This window comes from Rhamphochromis longiceps, linkage group LG8 (genome assembly GCF_057381845.1).
Source record: "Rhamphochromis longiceps isolate RC_006_pf linkage group LG8, R_longiceps_female_GT1.1, whole genome shotgun sequence".
Classification (NCBI taxonomy): Eukaryota; Metazoa; Chordata; class Actinopteri; order Cichliformes; family Cichlidae; genus Rhamphochromis; species Rhamphochromis longiceps.
The window spans coordinates 30,970,724-30,996,945 of record NC_140564.1 but is presented as its reverse complement, the minus strand read 5'-3'; the positions used below and the strand labels follow the sequence as shown (position 1 = coordinate 30,996,945).

At 40.0% G+C, this 26,222-nt stretch overlaps 4 protein-coding genes across 8 annotated transcripts in view; 2 read left to right on the top strand and 2 right to left on the bottom strand.

The window, feature by feature from the left end:
* Positions 1-1,421: 1,421 nt before the first annotated feature.
* On the bottom strand, positions 1,422-7,618 carry msl1b (MSL complex subunit 1b). Of its 2 annotated transcripts, none has more exons than XM_085417023.1 (9): positions 7,469-7,618; positions 6,276-6,947; positions 5,974-6,170; positions 5,294-5,649; positions 5,125-5,189; positions 4,956-5,023; positions 4,336-4,460; positions 4,177-4,249; positions 1,422-3,129 (listed from the first exon to the last, which is right to left on the bottom strand). In XM_085417023.1, exons 2-9 carry the CDS (start codon positions 6,870-6,872, stop codon positions 3,039-3,041), a joined length of 1,572 nt encoding a protein of 523 aa, XP_085273149.1. In that variant the 5' UTR covers positions 6,873-6,947; positions 7,469-7,618; the 3' UTR covers positions 1,422-3,038. The 2 variants fall into 2 exon arrangements, with proteins under 2 accessions (XP_085273149.1, XP_085273150.1); XM_085417024.1 differs by having other exon boundaries at positions 5,336-5,649.
* A 429-nt stretch (positions 7,619-8,047) lies between these two features.
* gip (gastric inhibitory polypeptide) lies at positions 8,048-12,343 on the top strand. Its single transcript, XM_085417025.1, has 5 exons — positions 8,048-9,142; positions 9,289-9,368; positions 11,318-11,449; positions 11,534-11,624; positions 11,915-12,343. The coding sequence occupies exons 2-4, from the start codon at positions 9,295-9,297 to the stop codon at positions 11,622-11,624; spliced, it is 297 nt and encodes a 98-aa protein (XP_085273151.1). The 5' UTR covers positions 8,048-9,142; positions 9,289-9,294; the 3' UTR covers positions 11,915-12,343.
* Positions 12,344-12,869: 526 nt separating this feature from the next.
* Positions 12,870-16,783, top strand: snf8 (SNF8 subunit of ESCRT-II). Its single transcript, XM_085417021.1, has 9 exons — positions 12,870-12,991; positions 13,161-13,232; positions 13,634-13,684; positions 14,189-14,327; positions 14,683-14,787; positions 15,253-15,325; positions 15,470-15,611; positions 16,020-16,094; positions 16,296-16,783. The coding sequence occupies exons 2-9, from the start codon at positions 13,182-13,184 to the stop codon at positions 16,431-16,433; spliced, it is 774 nt and encodes a 257-aa protein (XP_085273147.1). The 5' UTR covers positions 12,870-12,991; positions 13,161-13,181; the 3' UTR covers positions 16,434-16,783.
* A 1,144-nt stretch (positions 16,784-17,927) lies between these two features.
* The window catches only part of calcoco2 (calcium binding and coiled-coil domain 2), a 14,463-nt gene continuing 6,168 nt past the window's right edge, over positions 17,928-26,222 (bottom strand). For all 4 annotated transcript variants that reach the window (XM_085417012.1, XM_085417011.1, XM_085417010.1 and 1 more), the window contains exons 5-15: positions 22,051-22,176; positions 21,815-21,940; positions 21,647-21,739; positions 20,726-20,823; positions 20,581-20,650; positions 20,120-20,284; positions 19,839-20,027; positions 19,164-19,301; positions 18,939-19,068; positions 18,552-18,568; positions 17,928-18,257 (exon numbers count right to left, since the gene is read on the bottom strand). In XM_085417012.1, the coding sequence (XP_085273138.1) occupies positions 18,102-18,257; positions 18,552-18,568; positions 18,939-19,068; positions 19,164-19,301; positions 19,839-20,027; positions 20,120-20,284; positions 20,581-20,650; positions 20,726-20,823; positions 21,647-21,739; positions 21,815-21,940; positions 22,051-22,176 (1,308 nt within the window). In that variant the 3' untranslated portion in view covers positions 17,928-18,101. The remainder of the gene's footprint in view (positions 18,258-18,551; positions 18,569-18,938; positions 19,069-19,163; positions 19,302-19,838; positions 20,028-20,119; positions 20,285-20,580; positions 20,651-20,725; positions 20,824-21,646; positions 21,740-21,814; positions 21,941-22,050; positions 22,177-26,222) is intronic.

The window sequence follows — 26,222 nt, the reverse complement described above, 5'->3', positions numbered from 1 at the left end:
TGGGACACATTAATTTGTGAAGGCGATAACTCGAGAAGGAAGTCACTTAGGATTTTCAAATTGATACCACAGGTGCATCTACTACAAATCTTGGACAAGTTCGAATCTCACTGAGCTTGATGGCAAGGACAGAAAAGGCTTTCTGAAAATTACGTGAATGTGATAACTTGAGAACAAGGCAATGTAGGATTTTGAAACTGATACTATAAGTGTGTCTGCTGTGACATTGAGAGGCAGCACTGGTGGTTGCCAGTATTTTTTAAGGTGTTCTTCAGCACCAGTTCTCCAGGCCTTTCTCGATGTCTTTTAAAGTTTTTCTTTGGACATTGGCTGCTTTTTCACTCATTTCCCATCCAGTCCTTGTACCTGATCAATTGCAGAGGAATGTTTCTTCCTATGTTCACCCACTTAACACTGACCTATGAACCATGCAAGCATAAAAAAAGTCTCCTGATTCAGTGTTTACACAAAACACACAACAAAGAACCGGTTTTAAGTTGTATATTTAGGTACTTTGTTACTAGCAGTCATAAGATCAAAGACTTTGGTCCCATTTCTTTAGCTGAATCTACAAAGTACCAGAAACAACAGTTTGAGTGATATAAAATTTTATACCAACAAGGTGATTCCCAAAGAGCTACCAGCTGAAAACCTGGCATATCTGGGCATGGTGTGCAGCGTGTCTGTAAGAACAATGAGGAAAGTGGACAAGCGGTGCACAAAAGATGAAGTGGAAGGCCTAAAAATATCTGGCAGATAAAGGGAAAAGTCCACCTGATGCCAGACCTGAGAAATGACTCTGACCCTTCAGTTGATCCATCTACTCCAAGGGAGAAAAGGCAGATTACACAAGAACTGGGCTCAAAATCAGCAGGTCGTCTTACAGAGCGATTTTAAATATCTGAAGTTTTAGTCCAGACTGAGGTACAACTGTGAGTCTACAGTCATCTCTGAAACATGGTGGAGGCTCTGTGGTGGTTTGGGGATGAATTTCAGACAGTGGCGTTATAGATCTTGTGAAAATTGATGGAATTAAAAAAAGTACGGTCATTTTTTGATCCATGCAATATCATCTAGAACAGCTTCATTTGTAAGCATGACAATCATCCCAAACACACTGCTGGTGCAGTAAAAGGACCAGCCAGGGGTGGGATGATCATGAGAACGAACAGCCCAAAACTACATGGGAGGAGCTTGTTAATGACCTGTTAACACCTGGAAATTTTCAGTTATACTTCCTCTCTACTCCAGTCATCAGGATCACAGGCACAGATAAAGGAGATGAGGCTGAAGTTGTACACAGTTAAATCTAAACAGTTTTTGTGCTATGTATGGAAAAAATAGCTTTATGTATTTTTCATAAACAACCTCCTAGTGTACATTTGTACCCACTTCATCCCTATCAAATAACCACATCCACATATGATAGACATATTCATTTTATTCCAAAAAAAGTTTTACTTTCAAAACTGTCAATTTGTCAACTTACAATCATAGAACGATATTGATGTACTCAACACTTCCAACATTAAATAATAAAAAAATAACAGCAATGTTTTATGTACATTTGTTTCTGAAAGCTATGTACAGAAAAACAACAGGAAAAAACAAAAAACAAAAACTGACTTTGTATTTCCAGAATGTGCCGCATATGCAGGTGCACACTGAGCAGCTGAAAAAAATTGAAGCTGCAGAAAGCTGTTGCATCAAATGTAGAAGAGGCTGAGAGAACACAGCGAAGAGGAAAACCTGCAGAAACCAAACACTGCGACTGTGACTGAGATGAACTCGCAGAGGGAGAGATTAACTGGCAGCGTGTTAAAGAGCGCGCACAGACTACAGCTAGAAAGCTTCACTTTCTAAAACGGCTCCCGTGAACGTCAGGAGTCTGATGCGTACACCTAAATCGTATATTTACTGGACACAAGCTTTTTTTTTTTTTTTTTATTGGAAACAAAAGAGAAAAATCAAGATCAAAAATCAAACTTTGTTATTATCAGATCGGCCGAACTGAGCGGCCAAAGGTCATGCTTTCAAGACAGTATTTTTGTAGCCCAATGAGCAGAGATTATTCTCCATTTTGGGGCAAAGCCATGCTAATACCTTTTTATTTTTTATCATTTGGAAACAGCTAAAGAGAGTCCATGCATCTCACATAAAAAAAAGGAACTAACAGAAACAAAACCAAAAAAAACAAAACAACAACAACAAAAAAAGGGGACAGGTTACTGAATTCGACGCCAAGTTTACCACCCGAATAATTTCCTGTACCTTTGTTCTCAAACCCAATCATCTGATTGTTTACATTTTTCACCTTACACTGGATTGGCTCGATTATTTTATATATATATATATATATATGCATATATATGAAATCATGCTGGCTCAAAACTCCCAATAATCACACCTAACATCGATAAAATCTTAATGCAGTCGTGTGCAATCGATATAGGCAACACACAGCACGACATTGATGCGGGGAGAACAGGCGCGGTGACACGACCCAAACGAAAAGGATGCAGCTGCATTGCTCGCGAAGCTCTATTTTCAGTCAAAGTGGCTTTAAATCGTTCCCTCTACACGTATGCACAAAGATTAGAGCTCCTCAGCTTGTCCCTTAATACTACCGACCCCATATAACACGACAGAAACACCACATCTGTTTGATTAAGTCTACGGGTCTTTTTTACGTCTGTGGTGCAGATCCACCAAAAAAGTATCAGGACATGCATGTAACTCTTGGTAAATGTGTAATTATGAACAGCTGCTGACTTGAGGGCTGTAATCTTCTGGCATGGAGGGCTCAGCCTCTCTTTTAAGAGACCGAAAACATCAAGGACACCCTGCCCTGCAGATATCGTCCATCCTTTACCAAAACTCAGGAGAGCAAAAGCAACAGTGACAGTTAAACAAAGCGACTAGTGATGCGACTCCCTGCCACACCAGCAAATTTTTTTGTTTTGTTTTTTTTAATCTGGGTGTGGAGCATCATCATAATCATCTTCTTCTCCCACCACTGCTGCTGTTTTTTAAGGGCTTCACTTCCTGCAGGTCCGGTGAGGCGTGTGTTTCTTGGGAACCTCAATGCGGCACCGGCTGCGGTCATCCAGCCAAGGCAGCTCAAAGTTCCTGGAGAGAAAACAACGGACAGTCGACCCTCAGTTCAAGAGTAAAGACGAGTGAAAATAACTGGAATGCTCCTGCTGCTTTTTCTCATTTTATATCATATATATGCTACACACACAGAGTTACAATGACAGATGCTGATATTAAAAACAGCTTCAGGTTCTTATAAAAGCATCGGCGTATACCAAAACTTCAAACCTTTTGTTTACGAAGGCCAGACAATATAGTGGTAAAACTACAATATTTATTAGAGACTAAATGTTGAAAAGATGAGATATGTGAGTGAATTGCACATAAAACAGATGCTTAATGGCCTTATCAACATACCATCACTGAATAATAATATTAAACCCTCTGGTGTCTGTTCATTTTTCACTGGAGTGGGGTGAGTGGTGTCCTTTAGCAGCTTTATTAAAATATAATTTATTTATTTAAAGTTTGTTTGTTTTGTTTATAATAATTATTTAACTCCTGGCTCAAAGGGAGCTTGTTTCAAACTGATGGGCTGCACCAAAGCACCGTATAAGATAAGGATATGTAACTGTTAATCATCAAAGCTACTGTGATAGTCCAAGGACAAAAAAAAATATGGACTGCATTAGGTTCCATTTAAATCATTTTATCCCAGCTTTAAATGAATACAGGCCTGCAATAAATTACAGAAGAAATACAGCAGGGGAAGAGGTGGACTGTGAAAATGGCCTTCACTTCATTTGATGTTTTGTCTTAAATGAAACTCAGACTACACAAAGATTTTAGCTATGATGTTTGTTCAGTTAGAGGCAAATTTCTGTTACCATGTGAGCCAAACAGGCAGGTTGAACAGCAGGTGAGTGGGGCTGCTGTGCTCACTCAACCATATTAAGGATATATGGCCCTACTGACACAGAAGCAAAGTAGTGCCTGAGCTTTAACCTCACAGAGAGCACTTGTACATATGCTGAGCTTATTATTGGAAGCTTTGGCCATATATAAAGATAATCCACCAATATTATTAACAATTTGTATATTAATAAAGGAAAAGCCCAAAACAAAAAACTTTTAACTTACTGTTGTGAGAGTTTAGGCAGAGGCCGACCAAATGCAACCACAGGCAAGAAGGGAGTGATCACTATACTTTCAACTGGAAGAGAATTAAGAATTAAAATTAAGAATGAAAATCTCCTGGTTTGATTTAAGAATTACACTGCTCTAATACTGAAGATGTACCATCTTCGGTGTCGGGATAGAAGGACGACAACTCCGGCTCGGTCTCCTGGACAACTTTCTTCCTGTTCATGCGCTGCTGCAGACGCTGGAACATGCGCTGCTCTCTGATTCGCTGGATATCCCATCTAGAAACACGCAGGATTCGTTTACATGACAGGAAAAGTAAAGAGTGAGAGACAGGTGGTAGTGGGGCTGCTCAATTATGGCAAAAAATAAATAAATACATAAAAAAAAAAAAAAAAAAAAAATCACTATTTTGGTATGCAGATTGACATTATTTAATTTGATTTATATAAGCATTAAAAGCTCAACATCGCTGATAATATCACACCTTCAGCTTTCATTCATTAAAATGGGGTGGGGGATACTTTGGCATTCTTCAACAATGAGAGCAGAACAGACCTTGATGTTTATTCATACTCTGGTCTTTAATATTTAAATCCAGGGCTCAGTTTAGACCAAGTCTCCGAAAATGCTCATCAAAACTATTTAATAATCAAAATTTAGATAAAATTTATCCAATACAGGTTGTTGCAGTTTACTCCAGCACCCATACCGCTCAACACTCAAGAAATGCATTTGTTAAAATGTTAAACCAAGTTTAAGTCAGCGACCGGTACCTTTTCCTCCTCTTCTCATCCAACTCGAGCTTTGAGTGACGTTTCAAAAACACGCCGTCGTCTAGCGGCTTGAGGGGAAACAGAAGTGAATTGTGAGTTAAAAATTCATTTGGATCTGATGCGAGTTCATTTTAGGAGGTACAAGTTTCTTTTCAGATGAGTCTCTCACCTCAGGGGGATTAAAGGAGGAGTCTTCATTCAGCGGCTCTATTATATTTTCCCTCCAAGATGGGACTAGGAGGTGAACAGAAGCAGGGAGAAGAGTTTATTCATAGATATTTTGTTCAGGACACTTTGAAGGATAAAGTGATTGAAGGTGGGATATAGGTTAGGCTTACAAACAATCAGCATATCATGTACTACATGAGGAGTCCACTCACTGGCCACCTCTTCCTCCTTTTTCGGGGAAGTCTCACGCAGGGGGGACAGAGGAGGTTGGTTCCAGCAACACAGATACATCTCTGTCGTTGACATGAAGGGGAGATCCTCCATCTGGCAGCTCAGTTCAGCCTCCTCTTTGCAAAGGAGCAAACCGTCCCTTTCTGCCCTCACGGGAACAGTCTTCTCTGGGGTTTCCTTGCTGCGTAGCTCTCTCTGATTAGGAGAGCCAGGCTCAATTTCGGGCTTCTGCGGGCTCAACTTGGCACTTTTACCTCGAGATTTTTGCACTTTTGTATCACCAAAGCAAGATTTCCTAAAAATGAAAGACATAAAATGGAAATTGGCCTTTGGAAATGCAAGTGGTCTACATACAGTGCAGGCAACAAGTCTGCGGCATCTTATCTAACAGTATCAATTCCCCATTATTTCTGGATATTTAGGAAATAAATAATGGCAGTTTCCCTTTGGAGGACGGTTAAAATCTTTTTGGTCTTTCATATGCAGAAAAATGTCACCTCATTTTCCTTTAATAACGTGGACAAAGTCTGAATAGACCAAATTATACAGAACATTTTTTCACTTTATTATGTGGAACAGGAACAAACACTTGTGCTGCCTCTGCTGGCGTTTATTGTACCTTTTATGACCTTTGCCACCCCGACTGAAGATGAGTGGCGTGGCTGGGTCAGGCTGTGGACTCTCGAGCTCCAGATCCCACATGTCCTCTTTGTCAGGGGTCCATGGCTCCAAGGGCTGGAAAAGGCGCTTATCACGGGGTGGGTCCTTCCTTGTGAGCTGAAGGCGGCGCTCCATTCGCTCAATACGTGCAAGCAGCTGCAAAAGAAGGAAGACATGAGTGTGGAAAAAAGCAACATTTCTGGGATAAAGAAGGAAAAAGTGACAGAAAACACATTAAGACGGGCCAAGACTTTAACGTACCGTCTCTTTGTCTGCTTTGAGCTCATCTATCTCCTTGTCCTTGGACTGGAGCTGTTGTTGCTGTTGTTCAATGAGGTCCAGCTGGAGGAGGAGAATCTGACGGAGGCAGTTGGCCTGTGTGTGAGGGTTGGCAGGGGTCTTCCTGATGTTCCTCCACTTACCCTCAGATGAGAGTTCGATGGATGCGGTGCCAAGCACTCCAGGTACAACCCCTTTCGCACTTTCATCAGCACCGGCATCCTTTGAGTTATTGTTCACAGCCATCTGAGGGTTTTCCATATTGTCAACAGAGAGGGGTTTACCTTTCACCGGGGTTCCCTCACCCCCCATTGGTCTGACAGGGGACAGTACCCCCACAGGTTTAGTGTCTCCTTGAACTACCTCTGCAACAGTGGCAGCGAGGGCAACCTTGCTTGTCATGTAATTCTGGTCTAAGTCCTTTGATTTGATTGGGATCTCGCCCCTCTGCACGTCTTGAACATCTATAACAAAGTCGCAGGACTCCCTCTTGAGGCTCACGGGGCTAACGGTGACGACCCCGGCATCAGCGTGCTGCCTGAATCGCGTGTTTGGATACAGCGTGGACCTCAGAGTCATGGCGAACACAACGACGACTTTTCATCCTGAGATTCAACCAGCAGCAACTTCACATGTGAACTCGAAGCTACTGTCCTGCAAAAACAAAGGACAAATTCATCCGTCTGGCTCCTCCTGTGTGTTTATTTCATAGAGTACACAGTCTTTGCGCTTGGGGTAAAAAACATACACGGGCTTGTAACGGTTGGACAAATCAAAGAGGACTACACGGTTAAACTGTATGATTTGGGGGCACATTTTACAAAAAAAAAATGCTCGCCGGGTTTGAAAACTGAAGCTAAGCTATACTAGCACAGCAGTGCAAACACAGACACGCTGATTTGGTAACAAACTCGGGCGTTTGATGGGAATTTGACCCATTAATAATGCACCTGGGTCGACATTTCAGTGTGGAGGCTTCAAACAAGGACTCGGGAGTGGCTGTGTAGGACACTGGCATCAGCCATCTCCTCCATTTTGGTTCTCGCGGAATCACGAAAAAACAATAACAGCTAGCTAGGTGGCTAACGCTAACCGGTTAGTTAAACGGACAAACCGCGCGCCCGCAGAGGGCCGGCTGTAACGTACGCATTGTGATATTCATAATTCACACGTACCTGCTTTTTACCAACACGCTTTTATACGTTTTCAGCTTACATCGACTATTATTCAAGTCCACCTGCAACTGTCTTCACGTTCCCTCCTCAAGACTTGTTTTAAAGCGCTGACTACTGCGCATGCGTAATTTGTTGGATGGCCATTTCTTATGTTTTGGAGGTTTCCATCGGAAGGGCACCAGTAGGGGGCGCGAGAAAGCACAACGACGCTTTATACATGCATTAAACCAACATTAGATAATGAAATGGCGACATTTCGAGACCATTGTTAAACATTTTTCAAGTAAGTCGTTATAGACGCCGAGTATGTATTATTTGGAAGTGCATTTAGTCAAAGAGTAACTACTCCCTTTAGAGCTGCCTGAAAAGTCCCCCTGGATATTTAAAAAATGCAACCGAGTGAAGCAACCGGAAACAACGACTGAAGGGGCGTGTTCTAGTGTTACGTTGTTGTCACGTAAGAGGTCAACGTGTTACCTCCGTGGTTGGACGTCAATTTTTCAACTTTGAGCTGATAGAAACACTATGGACTTACATGAGAACTGTCTTTTGTTAAAAACTATAAATAAATAATTCATTTTAAATGTAAATTACAAAATAAATATAGATTACAGTTGAACACCATTTTAACCATTGTTTCTAACAGACAAAGGCTATTACTTCGAGGTTCAAATATGTAAAATACATAAGAAATTCCTGTCAGCAGATAGGCTGCTTTTTGCAAACGGACATCATACAGAGCAAAGAGTAGAAAAAATGTCTAAAACAGAGCTTTCAGAGTACTCTGAAGCCGGAGTTTTTGACCCACATGATTACCTACACAATTCAGCTTTTACACCACTCTGCATGAGTTATTATTAATCTCTGGCTCTCTTCCACAGCATTTCTTTGTCCTGTCTTCCTCCTCTCACCCCTAACTGGTCGCACTAGTTGGCTGCCCCTTTCCTGAGCCTTGTTCTGCTGGAGGTTTCTTCCTGTTAAAGAGGAGTTTTTCCTTCCCACTGCTGCCAAAGCGCTTGCTCACAGGAAATTGTCTGATTTTTGTGTTTTTTTTTTTCTGTTTTCTCTGTATTATTGTAGCATCTGTACCTTACAATATAAAGTGCCTCGAGGCATCTGTTCTTGTGATTTGGCATTATAGAAACAAAATTTAAATGAAACTGAATTAACTATCTTAATATTTGAAAGCATCCACCCTATATATGATAGTAATGGGTCTTCTTTAAGCTATAATTTCAGTGTCACTGTGTGAGGGTTGCAATAGCTGAGGCTAAGGTGTTTTGTGAGAGGAGCAGTAGGTGTCATTACTTTGGAGAAAGTGTCATAGAGCAGAGGTTTCTCATTTTACGATAAGCATCAGTCAAACATCTTCACCGTATTTTCAACATGCTTTAATTTTCACATTGCCACTTTTTCATTAGTTTAATGGCCCACGCATTTTCCCATTTAAAGTTTATCACGTCCCTCTTTATCAGTAGTCACCTGTGTGTGTATGTGTTTCATTAATGACTTAATGTGTTGGAACTAAACTGTTTTTGTAGCTTTGGCTCATATTATCTCAGTGAAAACTATATAAAAGCCCATTTTCTGAAAGCAACACATCGTAGTAAGCAGTCTACAAATTTCTCTGGAAATTTTTCCCCTCTGCCTGCTTTAAAGACGTTTTATTCAAAGGTGAGAAAATATACTTGAATGGATTTCATGTAACTGCTCACACACTTGGTTTGAGCTGCAGAATATGCTCACCTTTCCTCCAGGTTGCTTAAAGTTGTTGAACTAAGTGTGGACCTTTCTCCAACAATCTCTGTTTTTGCTTTCAGGTCATCATGAAGGCTTTGTTGTTCAAACTTCTGATCATCTGCCTGCTGGTAGCCCTGCATGCAAAAACAGAAGAGATGGCGTAAGTCTCATTGTATGCTTTACATGCTTGTTTCCCCTGAATATACTGAGTGATAATTGGATTTAACGGCAATATTTATAAGACAAGGTGGCTCAAAATTCCAATGATTTTAAAACTTTTTTACTTGCATTTACTTTATATATTTAATTTTAGAGAATTTTATAACATTGAATGCTTATAAATTAAACTTTGGAGTGAACTGTAGACTGTGTACAGTCTACTGTTTTGCTGTATTTGAACCTCACTGTTCTATAGGACAGTGAGGTTCAGATACAGCAAAACTCATATTTAGCTTGACTTAAAATGTAAAAGTTGGGATTAATAAAAGCAAAAAAGATATGATTATAAAATTGTAAAAATATTCATATATGTTTGTGTTTGCAGAGGAAAATAAATGTAAAGGCTTATAGTGGGGGATTATTTATCACAATATAGTGCATGGCAGGTCACAGCTGTGAAGACAAATCTTAAATGTTAGAAAATATTCTGAAAAAAAACATCTTAAATTGGAATTTATACTTTTAATTGACTTGTGGGTTAAACATTTTAATGAATACAGTCTGAACGTGACAGTATGGGGTAGAAATGGGTTACTGTGGGGGGTACTTCAATCACAAAAGATTGGAAACCTTGCCTCAGTGCAGCAGGAAGTCCTTTTATCTGCATAATGAGCTTGAATTTAATATAATTATTTAAATGGCTTCCAAACTTTTCTCCGTGTGCTTAGCTGACTATTTTCCCCCCAGTATGTCAACACAATTTATAATAGCGTGACTCCTTAAATACATAATAATAAGTACTTTATACCACATTTTATTATATCTTTGATAATTCAGTTAAAATCTGTTCAGATTTATTTATATAGTGTGAAATCACACGAACAGTTTCCTCAAGGTGCTTTGAATTGTAAGGTAAAAACCTCACAATAATACAAGAAAAATGGAGAAAACCTAACAATCATATGACAAGGAAGCTATCAGGGTCCATATTCTGCTGCTATAATACAGTACACTGTAATAATGTGGCTGATGTGGACAAGTTAAATGGCTAATTGGTTAAAACTACAATTTTTATGATTAGTTGAGCTGCTTATTAATCAAATCTACAAAAAGGAAAATCCTCTGCTTCTTGGATGTGAGGATTTGACTCTTGGTCAGATAGAATTACACGTCTGGAAATCTTTTCATCATTTTCTTTAATTTTAGCAATCAAAAGGTTGAACAAATAACCCAAAAAATATAACAATAACAAAAGTCACCTTGAGAGGCCAAATAGTGTGAGACAAAGATCCTGCAATATTAGAGAAAAAGCAGGCGATCCCCTGTGAGCAGAGCTTGGTGACAGCGGGGAAGAAGAATGTGTATCCCAAACTGGGGAAATTCACTTGTTTGAGCAGCAGAAGGATCAGGAAGTGAATTGCAGATATATTAGAAAAATAAATATGTTTCTACTAAGCACAAATGGTTGTATGTATATATATATATATATATATATATATAGGGAAGAGCTCTGTTTGGATTATAAGTAGAGGTGGGCAGATCGATCCAAATATCGATCATACCAGTGCTAGTACTGGTATTGGACTGATACTAGCACGAGAGGATCGACACTGTCGCGTCTATTTTATTTATAGCCTACAGCACAGTTAAACAACAGAAGTTGACCCAAAGGGATTTAGAGACAGGCAGATTTACAGGTCTCTAAAAACAAAAACAGCTTCAAAGTACATGACAAGCTGAAAGGTGTTACTGGTATCAGCAACACTGACTATGTATTTACTCGCTATCGGTTCGATACCAAAATTTCCAGTATCACAAAGCACTAATAATAAGATACTATTAAGTCTTTAAGATATGACAGGATCTGACCACTATTGAGTGTGAGGAGAGGGAATAAGAGGGTCAAAGAAATAATCTGATTTTTATATTTGTGTCTTTGTTGCCTCTCAGTGAAGACGAGCAGAACCCGAGGAAGAGGTACGCTGAGTCTACCATCGCCAGCGAATTCAGCAAAATCATGGATTCAATGGTGCAGAAAAACTTTATCAAGTTCTTGCTCAGCCAAAGGCAGAAGGAAACCAAGTGAGTCAGTGAATGAAGCACCAGATTAAAAGCAGAACAAAAGAACAGATTTATTTGATTGAAAGGTATTTTCTGTTCTCTCAGGTCTGCTGATGCTGGGAAGGATTTAGAGGAACATCAGTACAACGACTTGCTGAAGCTCAGCCTGCAGGAGAAGCAGGGGAGAAACATTTAGGTGTGCTTAAACTTATTCACGTGCAGAGGCACTACCTGTATTCTTTTCAAATGATGATGTGGCACAGACAATTTGAATATCTGGTTAGAAATAAGCATAATTCTATAATAAACATAACAAGGCTCAATGTCCCAGAGCCTCGTGTCTTCATGAGGACACAGGGCTCTGGGACATTTGAAGCAGCGTTTTCTCTCTATTTTGTGATAGACCAATGAATTAATTAAAAATAAAATCCAAAATCAATTTACTTTGCTGTGTTTAATATAAATAATCTGTCACACTGTTCTCAGGTTGTGAGGATCCAGAAGGATGCAGTGGCACTGTGGAGACCTCATCTCAACTCTTCTTCATCTTTAACTCTGTGATGGACAATCTGTAGGTCAACTAGTGTAAAACTGTGAATATTTGTCCCGTGCAAAAGCTCTATTTGTGTAATGCAGTCTTCACATAAATGAATAAAATTATTATCTAAAAATCACTGAATCACTGAATTGTACTTCTCAGAGTCTTTGAACCTGAAATGCTGGAGATACTATAACTATAACCATAACTATAACACCTATATAACAACTATAACTGTTTCAACTCCGTTTTAAAATAATTGTAGTCCTAAATCAATCAACACACTACTAATATCACGCTGTAACTCTTTACACTGCAAAACCTGTCACCTAACACCTGCTGATTGTTTTTTTCCCCCACGTTATTCAATAAATTTTATTTTTTCTGTTTTATTAAATGTCATATATTTTATTTTCTATGTTCATTAAAACATCATTAAAAATAAATATGTGTGTGTGAACTTGAAATAAAGCTGGTAATCTGTACGGTGTATTCTTTCTACATATCATTATATTGTATTGCTTTTAGAGTTTTACTTATTTAGGCTCCTTATTTTTTTATTATTATTATTTTGTTATTTAATTAAGCTTATTTTTAATTTTGTGTTTTATGTTGTTCAGATATATGTCTATATAGCTGCTTCTTTAATTTTTCTAATGCTATTTTTAAGGTTTTGTCTGCTGTAACAGCCAGAAATTCTTAATTTATAAGAATTTCTAATAAATAAAGTTAATTCTTCAAACATATAATATAAAGGGATCTCATGATGCAAAAAAGCAATTATTATTTGCTGATGAGGATAATTTTGATAATACATTCATAATAACTTTAAACGGATTAACGGCAACAAGCTGCTATATCCTCCCCAACACCAGGGGGCAGTGTTCAGTACACTGTTCAGCTGTTTACTTCCTTGTAAACAAAATGGAAGCAGTTGCAATCATTTAGCGTGAAACATCCCAGAAAAAACCCAGAAAACTTCACTTTTCAGCCGTTAAAATCGACAGGAGTTACAGATCGGTGATGTAAGAGCTAAATTTGTTCTTTGAGGTGAAATCAGGAAGAATTTATGAGCGACAATGCGTTAAATTAGGATTCGTTTAGCTTAGGTTAAGATTTTTACCTTAAATTGTGCAGAGGAGTCATTTTTGTGCCATAACCTCGTAGTTTCGAGTTTTAACTTTCCTCTTACAGTTTGGGACAAACATCACCAAAATGCGGAGAGGTGTCGGCGCCGGGGCGATCGCCAAAAAGAAGCTGGCTGAGGTAACGCTGTAACTCAAAGCGGTGATTCAAGAGGAGTTATTGCCTCACATTAGCCATATGTGTATTATCTTTATTCCAGCTGGCAGGAGGTATTTAAAAGCCAACGTGAGCCGCAGATATTTTTTATTGCCGTGGTTTAATTTTAGCAGAATACATCTGCAAAAGCCATTTACTGCTGCTTCATCATTTAGTAATGATGATACCAGGAATTAGTTTGTAATATGCAGGTTAATGTGGGCAAAAGTATCATAAATATCTCTAAATAATGTCAGCCTTTATTTAAATGCACTTGGTAAGCAGTTAACCCGTATTTACACACATTAAAACCGCCTGCCAATGATGAGTGTAGAAACTGGAGCAACATTTTTCTTATCTCACTTGTACTTTTTTTGTTTGTTAAGGCCAAATACAAAGAAAGAGGAAATGTTCTGGCTGAGGATCAAATAGTGCAGGTGAGTTTCTGTGAGTTTTGTCTGCGAAGTGAAACCATTGTCCGTAAATTAAACCATGAATTGTGTGATTATTTGTTTTCACCCTTGTGTTAAATTTAGTATAATTATTTATCTTACTGGCTTACTGACACACTCCTTTAATGCAAATTGGTGGCCTCAAATAGCAATAAATGCACTTAATTTATTCTAGATTGTCGCCTTTTGCTTACTGATTAATCAAAACATATATAATAATAATACTAAATAGTTTCTATTCTTTCCATTGAAAAGTTTTGCTTTGTCTTTTTTAATTTAATATTTTTGTTTTGGAGTTTTTGTTTCATTAAAATCAGATGGTATTGTAATTGGTTCAGATTCTGTGACCTTGTGGTGAGCTATTTTTTAATGTTTCAAAAATAAAATATTTTGAATAGGAAATTTGCTATCAGTACCAATAAATTATGAAAATAAGTCCCAATTGAAGCCCCAGTTTTACAACTGAACATTTTTTCCCTTTTTTGCTAGATGTCCAAGCAGCTAGAAACTTTCAAGACCCACCTGGAAGAATTTGCCAGCAAACATAAACAAGAGATCCGCAAGAACCCACAGTTCAGGGTCCAGTTTCAGGAAATGTGTGCCACCATCGGTGTTGACCCGCTTGCATGTGAGAATGATTTGGGATATAATCAGCATATGTTTTGGCATATTAGTGGCATTAGAAATAAATAAATAAATAAATAAAGGGACTGGATGGGGATCCATTCAGAGAATATGGTCAGAACTTTAGAGATCAAAGTTGTAAATCTGAATGAAAAAAAAGTGAAGTTCACGATACAAAACTTGGAAAATTGTGTTCTTTTTCTACATAGACCCAAATTAATTCACTTTACAAGTTAAATTTGGAAAAAAAATCATGCTGTATGAGAGCAAAATTTTCAGGCTGTTTCAGGTCTGTTTTCTTCTGCTTATCCAAGTGACGTAACCTTTTCTGTGCTGTTTTTATTTTTTGTTTTCCACAGCTGGTAAAGGGTTTTGGTCTGAGATGCTCGGAGTTGGTGACTTCTACTATGAACTCGGTGTGCAGATCATTGAAGTGTGCCTTGCCCTGAAACATAGAAACGGAGGTTTGTATGCAGAGTAGCTGTGAATAGTCCCCCCAAAAAACGTTTTTCTCAGCCTCCGTAGAAAACATAAGGTCAAGGAAATATCTGAAAGAGAACTTTTAAGGACTGAGAGAATCAGACTGCACTTACACAAGACTCCTTAATTATGTTGGGCCTGCTTTCATAAAGGCTAGTTCAGTGTATCCTCTGCTAAATGCGGTAAATAAGAAACACAGAAGCACCTTTTCCTAGTATTTAGAGGATTCTTATTACAGCTGCAGATACTCCTGGGTCACTCAGTTAGGACCCTTCCTATTCAACAGTAACCTGCATCTTTATTTACCTGCAGCAGTCTGCTGGCATTAATATCTTAGACATCAGAGGTAACAGTGAATTGCAGAAAATCAAATCATGAACTGAATCCGGTAATTATAACCCAGCTCTGAAATCACTAAATAAAGTCCCAATGTGTGTGTTTTCTTTCAGGGCTGATTACTCTGGATGAGCTCCATCAGAGAGTACTGAAAGGACGCGGTAAATACGCTCAGGAGGTTAGCCAGTAAGTATAACCAACCGAACGTGTTGTATAGTATAGAAACATGTGCTACTGATCGACATAAAATGCCTTAAAGATGTTTATTTTTGGATTATTTAATGCCTGGACATCAACTTTAAATCACGTGGCTGAATATGTGCTTCCCAGGGATGACTTGGTCAGAGCCATAAAGAAACTGAAGGTGATGGGGAATGGGTTTGGGATGATTCCCGTTGGTGGTTCTTACTTGGTTCAGTCAGTCCCGGCTGAGCTCAACATGGACCACACTGTGGTTCTTCAGCTGGCCGAGGTAAGACGAAGCCAGAGTTCAGCATAAAGCAATCAGCAGCCTTGAAAAATAATCAAGTGCTTGTTTTTACACCATCCTAAGGACTTCGTGTACTTTATCCTCCATCCTGAGGCCTTTATTACATTTTGGTTGTGTAACTTTCATGCCATTACATAATTCTTTTGGACAAACTCTACTTTGTTGCATAGTCCCATTTTTTTTATTTCCATGAAGGCAGTCCGCGAATGTGATGCAGTAAAATAAACTTCGAGCCTTTATTTTATTGCCACCATGTATTGAAGGATCACAGTAGGGAGAGGTAAAAGGACAATGTTGAGGATTTTGTGTCTGAGATAAGGGCTTTTATTCTGAAAGGTGAGATCCCAGCTGTTTCTGGTGCTCTAATGTCAGTCTTCTTTTTGTTTGCAGAAAAAGGGATACGTCACAGTGAGTGAGATCAAGGACAGTCTAAAATGGGAGAAGGAGCGAGCGTGTCACGTGCTGGTGAGTACACAGGTCACTTTAACTGTGTGAAAGCAGCCAGGATGGAGATTATATATCAAGGTCTGTGAGGAGCAGGGTACAGCCTGGCCATTGGCTGTTTCTTAATCATCCTTTAATCCTGCGCTACTTCAAACCGATCCGCTGTTTTCTTTTATTTGGGTTCTAAAATAACTGTTTCACTCTCCTTTGTCCTTTTCCCAGGATCACCTGCTGAAGGAAGGCCTGGCTTGGCTGGACTCTCAGGCAGCTGGAGAGGCACAGTACTGGCTGCCAGCGCTCTTCTCTGAGCTGACTTCCCGTGACGTCACACCGGAGGAGGCCAATCAGATGACACCTTAAGCTGTGGGAGGCCCCGGACCTGCAGCTTGAGGCTTGTTGGTAAACAAAATGTGCCCTGTGGAAGGAAGGTGGCTCATGTGACGGAGTTGGCTGAGGCTCTGGAGCTGGCGTGCAGCATGGACTCCCTCTGAGATCAGATTTTGGACATGTGGAGGGGAAACTTTCCAAAGAGTGCACTAATATTACCGCAGAGTCAGTGAAAGGGAGCTCCAGCCCACGGCAGAAGAATTCGGCTTATACTATCAAGGTTTTTGGGTGATTAGAAGAAAGTTCTTCCAAATGTATAAACGAGATAATTCTGTTTTGTTGCACATTTTTTATTATTCTGCAATAAAATGCACTTACATTTATTACTTGATATGACTTTTGACTCAAACTTGTTACATGTTCAAATCATCAGAAACCTGGTTAAATAAATGACTTTGTTATAACTGATCATAATTTCCTCTTACAGATAAGTGCAAAGACAAATGAATAACTCCGGATAATATATTTAATATTTCATCAAGTTTCGATATTAACCTAAAATGCTATATTCATCAACTTCAAGGATCATTTAATAAAATCACACATTTTTCTGATGGCTATATTCAAAAGTAAAAACTTTAAAACTGACTTTCAATGTGAGAAACTAAAGACTACTAAGATTGAGACAAAGATGGGATCTTAAACTGCTAGTGGGGTCATTTTTTTTAAGATTATATCACATCCTGCTTGTGCTGGAAAGAAAAACAGCTTTTGTTTTTTTTTTGTTTTTTTAAATCCTCCCCGATGATGTTCAGGTCAGGTAAACTAAGGTTTTATCATCTCTTCAGCAAATATGACAGAGTGGAGTCTTTATCTTAACTATACTTCTTCCGTTATACATGACTGATAATCTTTCCTGATTTCAGAAACTTAGGAGAACAAAAACGACATACTCTGATAGCACAATGTTAGGGTGACCACCAATGAGACCACTATCTGCTTCGAGGCTTCTGCAGCAGTGAAGCATCACATTATGATTACTGATTAGAGGACCGTTACAATACAGTTAAAGCCTATAATATTAAGAAACTTGAATTTCCACACAACTTTCCAATTTCTTCACCAAACCAGTGCCTGTGGAAAAACTTAAGAAAAGTGGGGGGAGAAGTAGACTCAAATTTGTGGTGCGAAACATTACATGTTTTGCATGTGGCAGGGGTTCAACATCAGTGTTTGTGTCCCTAAATATCTCCCATATTCATAATGTTTAGGATTTATTCACTAACCAGCCTTTAAATTCATGTGAAACCACCACGGGTGTGTCTTTATAACGCGTGTGTGTGTGTGTGTGAATTTTTCAGCGTGCATTCAGAAGTTTGCATGTCCTAAGTAGGTTTTAATGAGGCGTTTGACTGTAGTCTAGTTTAACTGACTTGTTTGACACTTCGTGTGTTAATACCAGCAGCAGAGCCAAATATCTGTGTGTGCGCGCATGTGCCAAAATGTAAGCAGAGAAGTTGTGCCGTCTACTTTTACGTTTTTAATATTTAAATGCAATAACATAGGCCGCGAAGGATTATGTAACACAGGCAGGTTTCCAGTGTCTGCAGGCCAACATGTTGAAGCCAAGAAGTTACTTTTAAATGTATAACCACCCATCTCTTAAGACTTATTCAAACCACGCTGCTGCCGCTCTCTCTCCTAATGGCTGTAGACGTGATCTTCAAACGTGGCCTGGTCCATGTCGTCACAGATCATCGTGCAGAAGGGGCAGACGCGGTGACACTGCTCGTGCTGATCCAGTTCGTCCTGGGTGATGCCGGGGAAGCTCTCGCGGCAGTGACGACACACCAGCGACTGAAATGGAGACGGCAGCACATCAGGGGTCGTAATGGAATAGCGAGCGGATTAAGTTTTAAATCCGCTTCAAAAATAAACCCTAAACAGCCGAGTCACTCGAGGGAGGGGCGCTTTTCTCATTAATGTGTTTTGGAGGGGAGAGATGCCACGGGAGTCACTCTGTGGCAGCTTTAGTCAAGATATCTGCACCAAGGCTATCAGGAAAAAATAAATCCTAAACCAAAACCACTGTAGGTGTGAAGCTGGACTGAATTAAATATAAAAACTTAAAAAGGAAAGTATTTGACTCACCTCCTCGTCCTCTGGTCCTGCAATGAGACAGAAGAAAAGCAGTGAGCGCCATATAAGGGGAATTTTTCACCTACACAGTGATACGAATCTTTAAATGAAAGCACGTTACAGGCATGAAATAAGTGCAGTTTTGCAAGATTGTTAAGAACTGCAACCAAAACAGAGTTTCATGATTTCATGCACACATGTCCTGTACACATGAAATTTTGAGTGCTTGGAAATGCTCGACAATTAACGGGAAGAACCACACTCCAAGTCGCCCCTCAGTACTTAGAGGGGCTGTAACATCAAGGTAAAAGTTTGTGTAAATAGCTAAATATACTAAATTTAGTATTTTCTTCAGATTTGGTAGGTTTTAGACAGTACATGTGTGAGACAGTTTCCCACCTATGGTTTCATAAACGTGGGTTGAAGCAGGTGGTGCGTCGTCATCTGGCTGCAAGTACAAAGGTTCTGCAGGAGTCGTAGGGGGTTCTGTGTAAAGTCTGCGCAGGTCCTGAATAGTTTCTTTGAGAGTCTGGCAAAATAAACACAGTTGAGGTGTCAACATTTTTTTTAAAGTGATTCTGAGTCTGAACATCTACCGAGTAGAGCCAGCGTTATTGTGTGTACCTGGTTTTCTCGAGCAAGCTCCTCCTTCTCTTGTGTCAGGAGTGTGAGCTGATTGTCTTTCCGATTTATGGTCGACTCCCTTTCATCTATGGCGATGTTCTTATCTGCCAACACTTCATTAACTTCAAGGATTTGCAGCTGAAAAATCAAAGAAAACCAAGTTCAATTTTCAGAAACGTCCAACAGACAAACTGCAGGTCAAAAATTCCAAAATGATAATAAACCACAGAATTAAAACACCTTAAGTCTAAAGAATTTCCAGCCTGTGTCGAACCCGCTGAGAACTTTAATGAGGTCCAATCCAAAGGTGTCATATAGAGTCAAGTTCAGGGGCTCTTGGGGTTTGATATTTGCACATTTCTCACAAAGTATCAGATCAGCTAAATATTAAAAAAATAATAAGCTGAATTTTTAGTCTGTACCTTTATATTATATCATGAGTTTAGGCACTTAATTTCATGCACTCTGGACAGTAGCTCAGAGTTCAATATGCACATGATAAATATAGCATCATTTAATTTTCTCAGCTTTTCTTCTGTTTTTATTTAGTTATATTTATTTTAATGATTATCAGCTGATTTTTCTTGCTTGTTCTGATTTAGGTGGAGCTTGAGCAGGAAAAAAGAAAACCCAAAACAGATAAGAATTAAATCTTAAAATTTCACATCGATTCACCTCAAATTTGCTGCTCTTCCGTTTTTCGCCATCCAATGCTTTGCACACGCTCTCCAGCTGATCCCGGATTTGTTGCATCTCCGCCTCCAAATACTCATTACGTCTCTTGGCATTTCTGGTCTCCTCCTTTTCAGCTGCCAGCTTGGCCTGAGTCTCCTGTAGCTGTCTGGTAAGAGTCTGACACTGAAACTAAGAAGGAGACGCATCTTTAAGACATGAAATTAGGTACTTTTTAGGAGGTTACGATCCCCTTTTTTTTTTTTTTTTAAACCTGTTCGCACCTTTAGGTCATCCGAAGGGCTCTGCTGAGTCTCCTGCACTGAAAGCCTCCTCTGTAAGTCCTGGTTCTCTCTCTGCATTTTGTCCACGTTGTAGGTGAGGCTCTGCAGTCTTTGCAGCTCTGCAGCGAGCCTCTCTTTCTCTTTCCTGCTGCTCTGAAGGTCCACCTGCCAGCATGCAATATATATTTTTGTATTTTTCTGGTTCCAAATAAATGACAACTGAATGAATGAACTCTCAGGCCAGCCCATTTAAAATGATCACAGCAGTACATAAAGTTAACTAAATGGTAAAATGGTAAATGGCCTGTATTTACATAGCGCTTTACTAGTCCCTAAGGACCCCAAAGCGCTTTACATATCCAGTCATCCACCCATTCACACACACATTCACACACTGGTGATAGCAAGCTACATTGTAGCCACAGCCACCCTGGGGCGCACTGACAGAGGTAAAGATTTACCTCGATGAGCTGGATGCCGTCCTTTGCTTTAAACAGCTCCCGTTCACCTTCTCTGACCTTTGCATTCAGCCTAAAACGCACAGATTTGAGCATCAGTAAGCAGATGCGTTCTAAAAGTTTTGGTTTGAAGTAGAAAATGACTCACTTGGAGATCTCCTCACTCTGGGCCTCAATCGCCTCCTTCAGCTTCTCACGCTCGTCTTTCAGCTGGTTGATCTTCTGCACAGCTCGATCGTATTTCTCCTGTAAAACAAGGAAGAGGTTTGTGGTGTGGGTGTGGTCTCTGGCCAGCTGCAGAGGAGGGGTGACGCAGTGAGCTCCCGGGGCGGCGCAGGGGCGGGGTGAACAGGTGTGCTGGGATCTGACAGTTATTGTGTCTCTTTATATGTTGGCAATGACAGTCGGAGGAGGGAAGCGGACGTGACAGCAGAGAGAGAGCGGGAGTGTCTATGTCCCAGTAAAAACCACAGTATTAAATAAAAGTTCTGCTGTCATCATATTCGCTCCAGCTTATGTTTCTTGGATCCAACGTTACAAGGTTACTGTAAGATTCAGATCAGCAGTCATAGGAGAAGGGTTCACTTGACATGTGAAACTGAGATTGAAAATGATGAAAATGGGAAAAAAGGAAAGAAAAACAACAATTTTACAAAACTATGACTGTGGTATCAAGATTTTTTATATCTGCCATTAGAGTGAAGTGTGGCAGTTTAAAAAAAAAAAAAAAAAAAAAAAAAAGTTTGTTTGCACACATAATTTGCACAAACACGGCTTGCATTGAGCAAACTGGCTCTACAGACTTCTTTATTTACTTTAAATTTAACCGGGAAATCACACTGAGACCTTTACAACTCAACGCATATTAAAAATGCAACATAAACATCAAATATTACAGCTTATCACTTCAAATCCAGCATAACGCGATTTTCCTTTCAGCACTTTGGGAGCTGGACAGTGGATTAGTCCACATACAGCCCAGAACCAAACATCGGTGGTGTTCAAAGCTCCCACTTAACAAAGCTCACTTACTTTAGACCGTCTAACAGTGAGACAGAATCCATCTTACCTCGCTCGTTCTCAATGAACTCCGCTCCCTCCTCTCAGTGACGCTGTCCTGCTGTATCTCCATCTGCTTCGTCATCTGGATCACCATCTCCTCCTAACGTCAAACATAAGTTTTTACACAGATGTCAAAGTGCTGAATTTAGATGTAAAATGTCAAGCGAGGGCAAACCTTCAAGCTGTCATTTTCTTTCAGCTGCTGCTGCAAAGAGCTTCTCAGGTTTTTAATCTGTTGCTTGGTTTGATCCAGTTCAGTGGCCAGTTCGGCGTTTTCTTTCTCTTTTTGCTCATTCTGCCCCTGTGAGAGAATCAATAACACTGAGTCAGCTTACCAAAGTTCAGCTTACACTTTACTATTTTCTCTGTTGCACAAGACAAATGGCGGAGTGGAAAATAAGATAAGTGGACCTTTAAGCCGGCAGCTTGCTGCTGCTCCCTCAGCAGAGCACTCTTCAAGGTTTCATTTTCAGCTCTTATCTGATCCAGCTCTTTCTGCATTTCAGCTTTTTCACGTAAGCTCTGCTCAACTTGGTCCTGGAAAAAGGAAAAACCAAATATGTCAATAAAAAGCTCTGTTTACTTTTCAGACACTGCGACCTGCTCTCATGTGTTATTGAAGAGACAAAAGTCAGAAGCAAGCACTGCATTTAACCCCTCTGAAGTATTAGAAGTATAATGGCGAGCAAAGACCTCTCAGGGATCACAGATACTTTTTTTTGGCTAAAAACAAACATCTTCAGAAGCTCTTCAATAGCCCAGATGCTCACTGACACGTGACTGCGAACAGTGTTTGTGATCTATTACGCTCACTGCAGAACTAAGCACTAAAGACCTAACCCTCTACGGACACTGAAAACAGTGGAATAAAATATTACAGAATCTGACAAAGTATAAAGACTGAATGTACACAGGGTTGAAAGGGGTGCAGGTGGAGATAAGGTGGGGAAGACGCTCACACAGGCGAGAATTCAGACAGGCAAAGATGAGACTTGGGGTAGGGGAAAACAAACAAACAAAAAAAACCACAACATCAAGGAATTAGGGGAAAAGACAAGTCAATTCACAGGAGGAAAGCAAGGCAAAACAATCATCAAAATAGACCGGAAGTGGAGTGAAGACAGGGGATACAGAGACAAAACAGAGGTGGACAAAGTCAAGAAAACCCTTCAAACAGCAGGAAAATGTGAACACATGAAAAGGTCTAGGGGATGAGGGGAAGTAACAAAAAGGTTGAAAAAGGAGAGAAAGAGGTAAAACGGTTAAATTAAAAGGTTTTATTAACATTCCAACAAAACTCAGAGACGGTCAAGCTGCTGTCACCATTAAAAAAAAAGAAAAAAAAGAAGTAAACACAACTCAGTAGTTGGTCAAAACCCTGAAAAAATTAAGCAAAACAGAAGGTTAATCACCAAACCCACTCCTCTTCACTGAGCAGGAGTCAAGCCACACACACACACACACACACCCACCCACCAAAAACTTAAATCAAAGCCTGATAACTTTTATTCTCCGACTCCTTTTGCAATAACTTAATAAGATCCAATTTCATTTTCGGACCAGTTGTCTCCTCTCTACCTTATACTTCCAACACTGCAAAACAACATGTGCTAAAGTTTCCTCCTCTCCACAATAACCACATTTCCCTGAATTATGTTTCCCTATCAACAATAGTGTAGAATTCAATCCTGTATGTCCAAATCTCATTCTTGACACCACCTCCTCCTCCTCCTCCTCTCGCCTACTCCGTCCTGTGGCTCTCCTTTCTCCTACCCCCCTTGGAATTTTATAGAACCACCTTCCCCTCTTTTCTTCTTTGTTTTTGCCATCTAGCCCTCATTTCTAACTTTAAAATACTCTTAATCCGCTTGAACAAAACTCACCGCCAGATGATCTATCCTATGATAAGTGGCTTCCTTTGCCAACCTATCTGCTTCTTCATTCCCCCTCGCCCCATAGTGAGCCGGGACCCATACAAACACTACTAACAGACCCATCATATGTATTCTGAAAAGACTTTGCCGAATCTCTATTAAAATATCTGATCGACCTTCTGAATGACCGCTCTATGGACTGACCAAGGATGCTCTTGAATCTGAACAAATAATTGCTTTCAGTGGCCTCATCTCTTCCGCCCACTGAACCGCTAATAGAATTGCTATCATTTCTCCTGTAAACACAGACAAGCCATCATTTATTCTCTTCCCAATTTCTACCATAAAATCCAGAATCACCACTTCTACCCCCACTTGACTAGCTGGATTCGCATCTGTATATACTTGCACATACCCATAATACTGTTCAATGTAACCCTGAACTGAATGGGAGTACAGACCACCTGCCTATCCTTACTCTTCTTGTCCAATAATACAAAATCTACTACTGCTTCAGGAAGTATCCATGGAGGGATTGCAGGCCACGGCACTCGTTGACATGACTAACTGATCCAAATTAAATTCTCTAGCTCTCTCCCCCCCCCCACCCATCCAAAGCTCTTTAATTCCCTCCTTTCTCCCAGCAAGGTTTAAATACTTCTAGTGTAGGGTGATCCTGCCCCTGTAAATTTGCCCAATAATTCAATCTAAGATGTTCTCTCCTCAATCCTAGTGGCATCTCCCCCATCTCCATCTGCAAGGCTACAGTAGGCGTTGTTTTAAATGCCCCTGTACAAAGTCTTAACACCTGATACCAAATAACATCTGATTTCCCAAGAGTAGTGTCTGCTACCGAATTACATGCCACACAACCACAATCTAACATTGACCTCACCAACCCAGTGTATATGGCCCCCAAGGATTCGCTATTCGCTTCCCAATCCCTCCAAACTAAACACCTCAAAATATTTAAAACTTTTACACTTACCCACCAATTCCTGAATGTGTGCACCCCAAGTTACCCTCCCAGCCAACCACAAACCCAGAAACTTAAACTTCCTCACTCTTTCTAATTCCACGCCATATAGCTTCACCCAACTTCCTCACTAACCCCTTTGAAGCCCCACTTATACGACCACTCTTCAACTTTACCAACTGCTTCCTGCAGCTTCTTTACAATAAATTCTACATTCCTCTCTCTCCTCCATAAGGCTCCATCAAAAAGTGAACATCCCACCCCACGCTCTATATCATTAAACACATCATGAATCATTAGAGAAAATAACAAGGGACTCACTATGCTCCCTGAGGAGTCCCATTCTCTACAGAAAACCTCTCCTGAATAACTCTGTCATGTGAAGGCTGTGTGCAGGCAGGAAAAAGACCCAAAATCCAGACTCACGGAAACAAAAGGTGAACTTAAATACAGATTTAATGCTGGACGGCAAAACAAAAAACTGGCTGAACTAGAATACAAAATAAACTAATGCGGCAGCCTGGGAAACAGACCATACAGTACAATATGATGGTAGATTGCGACACTGACACAGAAACACAGGGCTTAAATACACAGAGGAGGCAATCAAAAGATGAGAGACAGGAGGGAAACACAGCTGGGACAAAACAGGGCTGACGAGACAAAGGAAGCAAAACTAGACGCATTAACATGAGATACGGACTTTCAAAGTAAAACAGGAAACACAGACTGAACTTATAGACACAGACTCACAAGCAGGCACTGTAACAGAGACGTGGGGCAGGCACAGACACTGACTGGACACAGAACAGATGGAGTATGGAACCAAACTTAAGAACTACAAAATCACACACCAAGAAGAACTGGGGGAAAAAATAGAAATGTAAAACAGAAACCAAATCCTTCACAAAAATAAACTAAGAAGAGAACACAAATAAAGGGTACAAAACAGAAACCACTGGGTCAAAGACCCAGGAACCCTAACACTTTCCAATTCTCACTTGTATTTGCGTACCCTTTAAAAAAATCCAAAATCCACCTATACATCCACCCCCTAACACCCAATTTATGGATTTTAATTAACAAACCTTCTCTCCACATCATATCATTAGCTTTCTCCATATTGAAAAACACTGCCACCGCACACACTTTATTTATCTGAGCCCTCCTAATTTCATGCTCCAAACACAATACTGGATCCATAGTACTTCTCCCTCTTCTAAATCCACTTTGATAGTTAGATAAATCCTCTACTTTCTACATAATATATTAATCTTACATTTATCATTCTCTCTATAACTTTACATATATGTGATGGTAAAGCTATCGGTCTATAGTTACCTGGCTTGGTTCTGGCCTAGGGCTCACCTATCCCTGGCCTTAAGTACCTCTAACTGCTGATGGGAGTCAGCTGTACCAAACGGACGGCACCTAGGCAGGGGGGCGAGAGACCACACCCACTCCAGGACAATGTCAGGAAGAGACCCTGCTAGGGCCGTAAGTCTTTTTAAAGGCTTTGTTATTAGAATGTATAACTTGTTTTTACCAGCTTAGACAGCAAAGCTTGTAATGCTTTCACTTTGAGTCTGTGTATGCATCATCATAACAAAGCACCTACTGCAGCAGAAAATGCCACAGAACTGGTTTAAATACTTCTGACGCGTTCATACTGCACGTTGGGCGTCTGTGGCTGGATTTTGTCAGTGTGACGGCGTTCCAGATGAGTCTTTTAC